At 38.6% G+C, this 13,947-nt stretch overlaps 1 protein-coding gene across 1 annotated transcript in view; it reads left to right on the top strand.

Annotated features, from left to right (window-relative positions):
* LOC121521096 (nesprin-2) overlaps positions 1-13,947 on the top strand; it is a 122,229-nt gene that overhangs the window by 100,804 nt on the left and 7,478 nt on the right. The window contains exons 85-92 of the mRNA XM_041804835.1: positions 1,026-1,192; positions 8,367-8,529; positions 8,867-9,057; positions 9,593-9,743; positions 10,090-10,272; positions 12,527-12,664; positions 12,905-13,096; positions 13,473-13,746. Of these exons, the coding sequence (XP_041660769.1) occupies positions 1,026-1,192; positions 8,367-8,529; positions 8,867-9,057; positions 9,593-9,743; positions 10,090-10,272; positions 12,527-12,664; positions 12,905-13,096; positions 13,473-13,746 (1,459 nt within the window). The remainder of the gene's footprint in view (positions 1-1,025; positions 1,193-8,366; positions 8,530-8,866; positions 9,058-9,592; positions 9,744-10,089; positions 10,273-12,526; positions 12,665-12,904; positions 13,097-13,472; positions 13,747-13,947) is intronic.

Below are 13,947 nucleotides of genomic sequence, written 5' to 3'. Positions count from 1 at the left end.
CAAACAGCACCGAGGCTGGGAATCAATCCCGTGACCAGTGGCGGAGGACTATAGACTCTATATGTGGGCGCCTGCTCTACCCACTGAGCTAAACTGGCACTGAGGTCAATAACTTTTGTTTTAAAGTGATGGCACATATTCTTAGATGTTGCACATGAGCCTAAAGCATGCATGCAATATCTGGTGAAAATATGGCAGTTCCTGTTTTACAAATCTACTTTATGTTGAGGAAAATGATGATTTATTGTAAAGCCAATGCATGAAAAACTTTGACTTTGCAAAGCAGATGGACTGTCCAGATTTCAGGTCTGTCATCATCTGGATCCATCTTTGATCTTAAAGCTGAAATATTTGTCTCTGCTCATAGAAAGATCCAAACAATCATGTTTTCTGATGACAATGAAGCATAAAAAGTACGTGCAGGCCTTGTTTGATGTATAGCAAGCAACGGCGGCTAATGAAGAGATCCCTTGTTGTAGATATATGAAGTAGTCTAGGCGTTGTAAGGTTCTAAAAACTTATGCAGTTTGAGATTTGTGGATTGTGTGCTGTTTTTTATGCCATTTACTTAAAGTGCCCAACCCTCATGGGTTCACATATATTCAGTTACAGTGGTCAAACAATCCATTCGAAGTCTACAGCTCAGGAGTAAACAGTTTATTCCGACTTTTTCCAAGGCCTGGTAAAGGTTACTCTTCTAAAGGACACACCAGTATTTTTTATAGTCATCCAACAAGAAGAATTCAGCATCAATGGAGGATTTTTTTCCTAAAACATGCATCCTTTCTGTCGTCCTAGATGGGACATTAAAACAGCAAATTAGTCTCACTCTCAATTTTACCTAACTCACATAGTAAACAAAACTCTGCCCAACCCTTTGAGTGGCATTAAACCAGCCAGTCTCTAAAGCTAACGGTAATGTTCCTTTGTTCCTTAAAGAAACTACACAGAGGAGCTTTTTTCTGTGTTTTAATTTGGTAGAAGATACAGAGCTTATTTAATTGTATCATGCTTTGTTTCCACAGGATTGCATGGAGGAAATCAACCTCTTCAGTGAGAATAAAAGCCACCTGAAGCAGCTTGGAGAGCAGCTGCTGCTAGCCAGTGACGAGGCCAAGCAGTCGCAGGTCCACGGCTCACTGCAGGAAGTCAACCAACGCTGGCACCACCTCTTCCACCACATTGAAGCCAGGTAAGAGCAGCCACAATGAAGCTGTACCCTCTTTGTAACTGATATAACCACTCTCAGCTCATTTATCTCTGTTTGGAACAATTAAGCTCTTAAAAAAAGCACAGAAAGGAAGTAAACAGTACTGAAAGTGGTTTAATGTTTGTGGATATCATCAGGAGAGCACTTTTCAGAGGTAAATAGTAAAATGGTTGTTGCATTTAAAATCTAAATGTGTGTCTAAAAGGTTATGCAGTTCAGCTGTCATCTACGCCCTTAATTGCGTCCCATAATTGGCCTCTTGCACAAGCACCTCTCACAGCAAAGCCACTCTGCATCAAAAAGCATCATTATGAACTAAAAGGCTTTAACAGCGAGGGTGTAATTAAACAATAGCGCTAATGTGAATCCATCCACCTGCTGTTGTGTTAGCTGTGCTCTGCAGCTGTCAGGAGTACATGCCTTCTAATGTACAGACTGTAGGTTAAGCCCCTATGATGATGAACTGTTACTGCCCCCCTTTGACCCCCCCCTCAGACAGATGGACAGTCCCGCTGAAGAACAACTTCACAGCTAAACCATCACAACAAGAAAAAGATGTGCTTAAGTCTCAGACAGGACCATATGTCCTCGTGTGGACAATGACTCCACCCCCTCTTTTTCTACCCTGTCAGACTGTAGGATGACGTGAGGAAAGGGGGATCAGAATGGGAGGGGGTTGGGTCTGTCGGCATGCATTAATCGCTGGTTCTCTAAGTCGGGGGGGGCCTCTCAAATATTACATAAACAGGTTAAAGGGGGGCTGACCCCAAGAAGGACTGTGTTTCTAAATGTACAACAATAACAGGCAGAAAATTTCATTAATCTGTTGCACGCAGTAAGAAAAAGGAAAACTAAGTTATACACACAAATAATAGCAATATTAAACTTGATTTATATGGAGCCTTAACTCAGATAACAACGTGCTTAACAGGAACAACTAGATAAGAACAGTGTAGATGGATGTCATAAATAAGTCGATAAGACTTGCAGTAAAATTTAAAGTTAATGGAAAATCACAAGTTAAAAACAGGGGGAAATGCTCTCTGAAAAGTTACACAATACACATTTTATCAGTGCACGTAGTACATATTTTGTATAAGCTATAGAAATGACGAGCATTTAAAGAAAGGCTTTATTTTAACGATTTAATCATTTTACAACTTGACTCAACAGTTGTATCTCATGATAACAGATTGAGATTCTCCTGTTGAGGCTTGTTTGGCAAAACAAAATATGTTAATTCAATTATATTTAACTTTTATTTATCCAGGTTAGTTCTGTGAAGATCAGTCTTTCACTGTAATGGAAATTATATGTAATTCTCTTGTTTTGACAATAAGCATGAATCATTATTTGCACTGTGAAGAGAGAGAGCCAGTGAGAAGTGTGGCACATTGCGCTGTTAGTCTGAGTTTAAATGACTTTGATTTTAGCTTTAAAATAAAAAAAAAACAATCAGATAAGCCAGGAACATTCAGCTTTAACTCCTTGAACTCCTGTCTTTCCTTCTTTGTTTAGCCAGTTTTTGTCATGTCTTAAAGAAATGTTAATCCAGTAGAGAAATCATGTGATTCTGAGCAGGTGCATTATCAGTGACTATGGGGGAGATCGATAAGGGAAAGGAGTTGATAAAACTTTGTGAAGTTTTCAGACTTTGACCTGTTGAGACTTGAGTTTTCCTCATGTAGCTCTCTCTCTATTTCTCATGGATTATCTGATGATCAGCTGAGAGGTTTTTACAGTAAATATGCCCTGACGTTACGGAATCTGCTCTCGCTCTGCGAGCGTTTAAGTCAGAAATTAATCTACTTCATGAGTAGCTAATTAAGCAGAGACCGAGACTTTTCTTTGCATCATACTTATACCCTTGTACGTGGCTTTTTCATAAATACTTGCTTCTGAACTATCTTTGGTTGTCTTCGTCTTTTGTTCAAAATTGTCAAGGCAACTGCTGTTGCTGTAATCATAACAGTACCAACACGCAGAAGGTTTTGAACGCCCAGCTTCCCTGCAGTGGAGACTCAGAGATGATATTTTATGAGAATTGCAAGGCTCAGGTCCAAAATTCCCTTTAATGGAAACACATTCAAAGCGCAATTGTACTTAGTCAAAGTTTTTGAAATAGCGTTTTAATTTTGTGAAAAACTGCAGTGAAAATGCAGCTAATGTCTAAAATAACTACTCAAAGAAGTCCTGCATTAAATTGCTATGAAAAAGCTACTGTGATCCATGTTGAAACAAAGGCAAAATGGTTTATTTAAAATCCAACCTCTGACAAGGCAAATTTCCAATCATGGCTTTTAGATTGGCAAATAAGATTTTACGGGAGATCCATGCAAACCCTGGCCATCCTTCTTGACACTGAGCTTTATTTACGAACCTAGGCTAACTTTGTCTATTTTTGTTGGTTTGTTGTTAAAGTGAGACTCACAGTTTTAAACTTACTTTTATTACTGGAAAGACTCACAGTTTTAATCTTACTTTTATTACTGGAAACATCCTCCTGCTGATTATTGGAAAAGTTGTGGTCAAGAGAAAAGCATCGTAGTGCAGTGCAGGGGATTTTTGATCTTGTTAAGCAGAGTTACAATAAAACTGGAGACTTAGCCTAACAAGTACCTTTATAACTAATCTAAACAAAAATAAAAACAAATAGTAGAAAGTAGACATTAACTGAAGTTAAGATATATGCTAGAAGATGGGATTTTTACAGCACTTTTAGAAATGCAAGCTGCTACTGTAATCCAGACATTATGGAGGGTCTTCCAGTAGTCAAAGTGTCTAACATCACTATTATGTAATGCATGTTCTGACCCTATGACTGTAGGCCAACACCTAGTTAGTCATGTAAAAGGAAAGCTGTGAACTAAAGAGGCACTTGTACAGTAAAGAGCTGCTTTATTACAGTGACAAAGTAAACGTCAGTTCAAGTTTAGCGTCTGAATAACTCTGAGCCCTCCTGTGGTCTGCGGTACTTCGTTAACTCAGCTCTTCAACCATATATCCCGACTTATCCTACAGCTCTTTTTGCTCTGTTTTCTCCATCCATTCTGCCCTCATCCTGTCCCTCATCGAGGACCCCTGACCGGGTTTTGTGTCTTTGTTGGGCCTCCACGTGAAGCTGCTGGTCTTTGTTAGGCTGTCAGAGGTGGAGGAGGGAGTGAAAGAGAGGGACGGACAATTTAGTGAGCGAGGATGGTTGTATCTGCGGAGGGGAAGAGTATTTTCTGGACAGGATTTACAGTGACAGTATTGTGTCTTCATTACACGGCCGTAAACATGACGACACGTTAACGACACACCAAACGTCTCCTGACTACATACTGTACATTAGTCTTTTTTTCTCTATAGGTCTGAATTAATTAGGTCTTTTTTTCTCTTTACAATAATCCAACACCTGTGCCTATTGTGCACAAGCCAACAATGCAGTTTTTCAATCCCCTTTTAGAGAACTCTCCTTGATTTATAAGTCCAAGCTGCTGCGAAAGAACGTCTTTTTAAAAGTGCATTAATCTAGCTCTTTTAAAGTTTGTAAACGTCTCACTAAGAGGAGTGGCCTAGTGATTATTAAAGTTTTTAATATTCTGTGTTTTTTAAAGCTCAGAGCTCATTATATCTCATGTTGGTAAGGATAAGTCTGAATCAGATCTACCCTATGGAGTTTTTTATCTGTTACCTTAGCTAGCTAGACTCTATTTAGGTATATAGTCAAAAGTCAAAAGTTAAAACCATTGACTTTGCCCTTAAGTTCAAACACACCCCTTATCCACAGAACCTTGACTAGATGATTTGCAGCCCCAGCATAATCTGGGTTTTTGACTCATTGTTCAGGTCATCTTAAATGCTGCCGTAGCAGCATCCATGCTGCTCCCCTCACTCGAATCAGCCTTTGTCTTTGTCATTGTTGAACTTCAAAAACTTTGAATTTATGAACTTTTTTTCACATTGCCAGCCTTTTGTCATGTATTTTAATGACACACATTGCAATTAGTCAGTCACATATCTAAAAAAAATATGGGATTATCCAAAGCGTGCTGATATATTTAGATCAGGTCTTAATGGTTTGAAGTACACTAGCGTCTCATCCACTCTACAATGTACATATGAACGTTACGTATGTCTAAATGGGTTAAAGATGTTTTCTGACACTTAAGAAAGAGAAACAGCAGATAAAAAGGTGATTCAACCAGGAAAAATTTCTTATTTTGTGAGAGACTGATGGTTTTTCTTTGTGGTCTCTCAAAAGTAAATGTAAATACTAAAGAATAGAATTCAAAAGTCAACATTATGTGCAGAAAAACAAAGAAAGAGAAAAAAGAAACAGACAAAGGTAGAAAAAGAACAAAGACATGGAAGAGAAGAAACAAGTGAACGAAAGAAAAAGATGTGTGGAAGAAAATGATCAAAGTTAAGCAGCAATAAAGAAAAAAATCAAGACAGAAAAGGGGGAAAGCTGCAGGAAAAGACAGAAAGGCATTAAAAACAAAATTACTTACAGTAAGAGATAAAGAAAAACTAAAAAATATAAATAGGAAAGAAAGTCCAAGTGTTCCTGATCTACAACATTCTCAGGTACCTTACACTACAACTTTCAACTTCACCATGGCAACCAGCCCCATTATGGAAGCCAGCACACACACTCCCTCTGCGCCACACTGACTGGTGTCATAGCAACGCCTCGGACAATAAAAGCTCTCTTCAGAGGCTTTAAAGCCTGAAGTGTGCCCCATTGGGGAGTTTGAGTTAATTTCCACATTTGATCCTTCCTCTCCTGTCGAGGTCCAGCGGGGCCGGTCTGGGCTGAGAGGGGGACACTCTTGACCAAAATAATACAAACAGCTGAGAGTTTAAGAGGCAGGCTGAAGAATACATGAAAGGGTCCAAACAGATGCCGGACGTTTGGACGGCTATAGATGAGAGGAGTGTGCTCATGTGTGACAGCTCGGTTAGATCTTTTATTAAAGGACCTCATTAGTGATGAATATATCTAGAGAGATGAACGTTAGTCTGTTTGGATGATGCTACAGAGTTACTTTAGCTTTAATGGTTTCATTCACAGTCCTGAAAAAGGTCATCCTAATGTTTAGTAACATTTTTTTTCATTTGTCCAAGTACTGCCAGATGCAGTCATGATTTATTTCCCATCATGCTTTGAGCAGGACTTTAGTTGTTACTGTTTGTGTGTGTTCTTTGTAGGATGTTGTTACAAACAGTTAAATATTATTTTGTGTAAGCTCCAGTTTTTCTTTAGTGTTGCGTAATGTGTTGCATGTCATGATCCCAGTTGAACTTTCCCAGCACGTTTTTGACTACATGCTTCCTATCATTGTCATCTGAGGGCTGATGCAGCAGATATGAAAAGTTCTGTTGATATTAAAATCAGCCTATATCAGTAAATAATGGCCATGCATACAATACGACATCGGAGTTTTAGGCTGGACAAGCCTGCTCCTGTATTATTCATTCTCTTTCTTAAAAACAGTTAAATAAAACAGCTTAAAACAGGGATACTAGTTCTAGACTGTACTTCATGCAACACAAATTCTTGGTGCATTAAAATGAATGCTGTCTCAGGAAAAAAATTTATTTTCTGGATTTTCTGGTTGACAGATAAGTTGACTTTTATTAACTTGACGTGTTTTGACTGCTACCCTCCTACCATCGTCCTCAGTCAAAACATATCAAGGTTACAAAAATCTTAATAGCCTGTTAATAACAAATATAGAAAAAAGCACAGATTTGTAAAAACCAACGCTTAAATGTTTTTAATGGGTTAAAGAAAAATCTGTTTTTTAAGGGCTCAGTGGGGTCACAAATGCATTTAAGAGACTGACAATTGGGACAAAGAACCATATAATTCATATATTAGAATGAGATACTTAGATGCCATTTTTACCACCTTAACTTGCGTAATAGATCAAAGGTCAAATGGGCTTACAGCAGAGCTTAGATCAGGCTCAGAATTCCTACCAGAGCCCTCAGGGTTCAGCCTAGACCCTCACATTAACCATATTTCTGTGCCTACATTTTTGACCTGTTTTGATGACAGAAATGTGTTTAGAGGAGGTCTAAATGAGCGCAACAAGGAAGCATGCATTAAAGACATGGCCTTTTTATTATTTATGATGAGGAGAGCAGCGAGGACGACAAGCTGATGCACAGACGTCACTGTGCACTGAGCATGCATGAGCTTTCTCAAGAACATCAGTCTGTTAACCGACAGCTTCACTGATAAACTGAGTTGCATTAGAACAGATGATCAGTAAAAGTATTTGCTTCTTTTACCCACAGCTTTGTGTAATTGCATGCCACTCTGTCCTCTTTGCTTGTCCCCCACTGCACCATGCTTCTAACCCTAGTGTGGCTTAGGCAGAGGGCTGTCAACATGAGTCTGGTTCTGTTTGACATTCCTGCCCCTTTAAGGGAATGTTTTTGTTGCCACTGTAACGGGGCTTCATACTGCTAGTGCTGTGTATGGTGATTACAGCTGTTTTCTTATTATAGGCCACATCAGAGAGTACAGTTTAGACCTGCCCTTATTGTTAAATGTCTTGTGATAACTTTGATTTGAATTGGTGCTATATAAACAAAAACTGATTGATTGATAGCTTGCTTCATCACCTTGTGCTTGAGGAGTGGAGCAGGTTGGCAGCACCACTTTTAACTGCTTTTCTCCCTCACTATAAAACTGTAATGTAATGTTAAGTAAATACACCACCTGGGGTGTACTTTTTCAAATACATTTCAGTTAAAAAAATACATGACCAGAGGACCTGGGCAGCATATTTTGCAATTTGTGCTGTTGGTCTGCACCAGGGAAACAAGGGAAGTAGAAAAACTGGAAAAATGTTTGAAAAATGTGTTTAAAACAACAAAATCCCCCAAATCTAGGATAATAAATAGTTGTGCTGCCGTGTCTGACAAAGACATCTTTGACTTCTCTCGAGCCCAGCCCAGGCCCAAGGGTAGGGGTCGGATCCCAGACCGGTCTCATCAGGCAGAGAATTTGACCATTAGTTGGGAGTTATTGCATTAGATTGTAGTTCAAGTATGTAATTACTGGTCCATGTGTTTCTTCAGACTTACATACACATCAAAAATACGGAATTAGGATTGCAAATGAGTAAAATAATGTTTGTGTTTTTTTGTGTTTTAGGGTGAAGAAGCTGAAGGAGACTCTGGTGACGGTGCAGCAGCTTGATAAGAACATGAGTAATCTTCGCTCCTGGCTTTCTCGTATTGAAGCTGAGCTGTCCCGACCGATCACCTACAGTGTGTGCCACCACCAGGAGATTCAGAAGAGACTGGCTGAACAGCAGGTAGCCTAAAATACAGCGACGTAATTCTTCAATCCTCTGTCCTGTCTTTCACCTCTGCCTGTTTTTTTCTGTTGTGATGTTTTCCCGTCTTGTTTTTTCTTACAGTTTAACTTCATTTATATTTCATAATTCTTCACCACTTTGTTTGTCTTGTTCACTGTCACTCCCTCTCACTCTTTGTCTCTCTTAATGATTAATAATTCATATCTGTCCTTTGTTTAATTTTGGGAGAGGCCGTCCTCTGTCTGTGCGTCTGTGCACTGAAGTTTAACACATGGTTTCACTGCTATAACCTGATGTGATGTCTGTCCTAACCTCTGTCCGTGTGTCCGTCCAGGAGTTGCAGAGGGACATTGAGCAGCACACAGAGGGCGTAGCATCTGTACTCAGTCTGTGCGATGTTTTGCTGAGGGACGAAGATGCTGCTGGTGGCATCGAGGCGGAGAGTGACTCCCTGCAGGAGACCAGTCGCAGCTTGGACCAACGCTGGAGGACCATCTGTGCCCTGGCTCTGGACAGGAGGCTCAAGTAGGAACGAAAACACACATTTACACAGATGTTCTGAACTGTTTCTTTCATTTCATAAATCCATTAATTATGGCCGTTCTTGATCCTTACATGCAGGTGTTTTAGATTATGCACACTTCTTTGGGTTCTTCCTACAACTCATTCTGATTTTATTTTGGTGGTATGCTTTTTATACAGCTAAGCTTTACATCTATGTCTGATTTATCCATGAACCTTGCTCCCAGCTCTGTAAAGAAGAAGCTCTTAGTATAGAAGATATTTATTACTACACCTAAATTCAGTATCAAGAACTAGGCAGGCAACAATAACAGCCAATTTTATTTATTTAGCATTTATTTAACTATTTAAAATGCAAAACACACATATTAAGAGCTCGATGTAATACTTATAATGTCATAAATTTAAATTATAGTGTATTAAGCCATTTTTTAAAGATCATGAAAAATCTGCACACACTGAGGTTTAAAAAATGCTCCGTTGTTGTCATAAATTAACCTTTAACAGACAGTAACTCTCCTGTGACGTCTCTCTGTAGGATCGAGGAGACGTGGGGTCTCTGGTGCAAGTTCCTTGATGACTATTCACGCTTTGAGGATTGGCTCAAGATGGCGGAGCGCACCGCTGCCAGCCCTAACTCTGCAGATGTCCTTTATACCGTCGCCAAGGAGGAGCTCAAGAAGTTTGAGGTGAGTGTTGAGGTTAGGACTGAAGTGGCTGTGTTTTGTTTTGTTTCTCTGAGAGAAAAAAAAAAATATTTTTGAGCATTAAATTTCATGTGACTGAGTTTACAAAGATTAAGTGTTTCACAGGCAAACAGAATGTTTTCCCTTTTTCTCTCTTCCATCACAAAAACAATGGAAAAATCCTACTGGAAGTGTGAGGACATCCATTTCCTCTGCCAAGAAATTGTTTTGAAGCTTACTTTAACTATTCTACTTTTTTTTTTTTTTAATTTCATGTGTGCAAAATTTAGTTTGGAGCTATCATGTTCTGTTTTTGTTGATGTAAGATCCCCCTCTTCATTCTATAAAGGGTTTCCAGAGGCAGGTTCACGAGCGGCTGACCCAGTTAGAACTGGTAAATAACCAGTACCGCCGCCTGGCCAGAGAGAACCGCACTGATCGAGCCAGCCAGCTCAAAGCCATGGTCCACGAGGGCAACCGACGCTGGGACACGCTGCACCGCAGAGTGGCCTCCATCCTCCGCAGGCTCAAGGTACAAACAGGACAGATGAAGCATGGCATGATAGATGAATAATCTGATTAGCTGAGCCACACCGCCTCCCAGAGGTGGAGCAGATAGAGAGTCAGAGGGATAAGTCATCATCGCACTGTCTCACTTATTCAGGCCTGAAAAATTTTAGACAGTGAGTTCAATTATGTGTAAAAGTAGACCTGTATATTTTAAATGCTACAAGTATGATCGAGTTTTGATGTTTAATGTTTTCTTGTTCCGTAATGGATCAAACAAAAAAAAAAAAATGGATGAAGTTGTGCTAAGGCCAACTAGTGGCTTATCAACATTTTAATGAACTTAAAACAGCTCAATTATTTATGTAGCCCATCTCACAAAAAATATCAGCATCAGCTATAACAAGGGAGGCATGATACGCAGACTTTACCTTAAAAAGCTTTTTATTGGTATCAGCAAATATGAGTTTTTCTGCAGTTATTTCCAACCACAAAATCTTCTGTAAATATCACCCTATATCCACTTTACTTCAAAGCATATATTGTCTTTGAGTACTGGCCAATATAATCAGCCTTTTTAACTGTAAATATCAGCCTGTGTGAAATGGAAGTATCATTTCATATTCCCCGTAAATATCAGCCTATAGAAGTTGTAAATGTAGGCATATGTAAGCTTTAATTATTGGCCTATTTAATCTGAAAATATCAGCCTATATAAGCTGTAAATATCGACCAATATTCACTGTAAATATCAGCCTATAGAAGTTGTAAATATAGGGGTATATCAGCTTTAATTATCTAGCTATATAATCTGTAAATATTAGTCTATTTAATCTGAAAATATCAGCCTATATAAGCTGTAAATATCGACCAATATTCGCTGTAAATATTGACCAATATTCGCTGTAAATAACAGCCTATAGAAGTTGAAAATATATGTGTATATAAGCTTTAATTTTCCACCTATATAACCTGTAAATATCAGTCTATATAATCTGTAAATATAAGCCTATGCTGTCTGTAAATAGTGTAGTTTATAAATTGTAAATATTGGCCAGTTCTAGCCATAAATATCAGCCTATATAATCGGCAAATATCGGACTATATTGTCTATAAATAGTGGCCTATATCAGTTGTAAGTATCAGAATATATAAGATACAATTATCTGCTTATATAATCTGTAAATATCTGTCAATATAGCATGTAAATATCTGCCTATTTAGCTGTAAATACTGCCCTACATAAACTGTTAATATTGGCCTATGTAAGCTTCTAATATGGGCCTATACAAACTTGGTCTATATAATCTGTAAATATCTGTCTATGTAAGCTATAAATATTGGCTTTTATAATCTATATACGCCTATATAAATTATAAAAAATGGCCTATATAAGCTTTATATATCAGCCTAAATAAAGCTGTTAATGTCAGCCTATATAAACTGTTAAAATTGGCCTATATAAGCTGTAAATATTGGCCTATATATAAGCTGTAAATATTGGCCTATATAAGCTGTAAATATTGGCCTATATAAGCCATAAATATTTATGTCAGATGTAAATATTGGTTTATGTAAGCTGTATATATCAGCCAATATAAACTGTGAATATCTGTCTATGTAAGCTATAAATATTGCCTATATACCGTTAAATATATGCCTATATTAACTGTAAATATCTGCCTTTATAAACAAGTAATATCATTCCATATTTGTGAAAAAATATCAGCCTATATAAGTTGTAAATAAGGGCCTATATAAGCTGTAAATGTCAGCCAATATTAGCTATTATTATTAGCCTATATAACTTTAAATATTGGCATATATTGTCTATAAATATCAGCTGTATGTACCAATTTGTTTATGGAGCTTAGGCAGGCCAAACAGACCTACGTCAGCTGAAGTCTTATGTTCTATTCATCCTCATTTCTTGACATTTAAAGTGTCCTTTAAAGACAAGATTGTGGTTATGACTTAGATTCACCCGTATCCATATCAGTGTTGGCGTACATGATGGCGTACATGTAAATATGATCATATCAGATATCGTCAAAATTCCATTATCACGCATCCCTTGCTATAACAGCCTTGATAAATTCCACATGTACACATAGGTCTTATGTTATTTTATCACTTTTCTTTATGTTTGATCTGTAACTCCTCCAAACAGTAAAACTGTCAAAGATCAAAGATTTGATGCAACAAGTCAACTCAAAGTTTATAGACTCAATGCCAGTCCTTCCTCTCTTCTTATTAATCCTTTTGTTTTCCTTTTCCAGTATTTCACCAGTCAGAGGGAGGACTTTGAAGGCACCAGGGAGAGCATGCTGGTTTGGCTGACTGAGCTGGACCTTCAGCTCACCAACGTAGAACACTTCTCAGAGAGCGACGTTCATCAAAAGATACAACAGCTCAATGTGAGGATGCAATTTAACCAGAGAACATGAGCTAATTCTTCCAAACAAGTGTGGAGGAAAAATAATTCACTACCTTTGCTTTAATCTTGACAAAATCTTTAGAAATGTTTTTCTCTTTTTAGTCCTCTGTTATAGATACTGTTGACAGCATTATTGGCTCCTCTTGGTTTTCTGAAACATTCCTCTCATATTTCCACCTCAGCCTTTGCTCATACAGCCATGTTTTCTGTCTCCCTGCAGAGTTTCCAGAAGGAGATCACCCTCAACACAGAGCGTATTGACGGACTGATAGTGTTTGGAGAGGGTCTGATCCAGAGGAGCTCCCCGCAGGATGCAGCGCTAATCGAGGATGAGCTGGAGGAGCTGCACTCGTACTGCCAGGAGGTTTTCAGCAGACTGGTTCGCTTCCATCAACGCCTCAGTCAACCTCCGGTGAGCTGGAACACTCACGCGCACTGAACCCACTCATGACGTTATTACTGCAGTTTATTTTAAATGACGGTTTCTTTTTTCCCTTAGTGATTTAATGTAGTGGTTAAACTCATACTGTTTCCATGTGTCATTCTACACAGCTGGTATTATTACCGAACATTAAGGGCATCACTGAAAATTCACCAACAGAGCAGACATCCATGTTTTATTTGCTTGGTTTTCCTATAACAAGGAAATATAAGGAAATAATATGGTAAAATCATATCCCTCGAGTTGCTAACATAATCATAAAAGTCTTAACTAGCTAATGTTACCGTCAAACACACACTGATGAGAATATTCAAACATGATTTTGATGTCATATTTTTCTCCCTAGATAATCAAAGAAGAGCCCGAGCTCTCCAGCACAACATTTTCCTTGGAGTCCAGCCTGGAGCTGATTGGCCGACCGTGGCTGGGGAGGAGCCTAGGAAGTTTTCCAGCCACACCCATCCACCTGCTGGCCTGTCGTTCAGGGAGGGAAACCCCGGACTCCCTGCCACTAGAGTGGGACCACACTGGAGACGTGGGAGGGTCATCGTCACATGAGGATGATGAGGAGGACGACGATGATGACGAGGAAGGGAGAACTTACTTCAGTGCACTTTCAGGTACATTTACACAAAAGTAATCAATGGATTTGTAAAACATTAATTGTTCAGACAGTGTTGCTGTTTGGGCTTTTAATTTCAAATATCATCAAACCTTCACTACAAATTTTTATTAATGTTAAAATAAAAACAAACAACAAAGATCTGAGTTTCTCCTGCAGAAGAACAAATAGAGCTTTTAAATATTTCAGCAGTTTCTTA

Source organism: Cheilinus undulatus, linkage group 14, assembly GCF_018320785.1.
Source record: "Cheilinus undulatus linkage group 14, ASM1832078v1, whole genome shotgun sequence".
Classification (NCBI taxonomy): Eukaryota; Metazoa; Chordata; class Actinopteri; order Labriformes; family Labridae; genus Cheilinus; species Cheilinus undulatus.
Note: the sequence above shows the minus strand (reverse complement) of the source record. Positions and strands in the feature narration are given on the sequence as shown.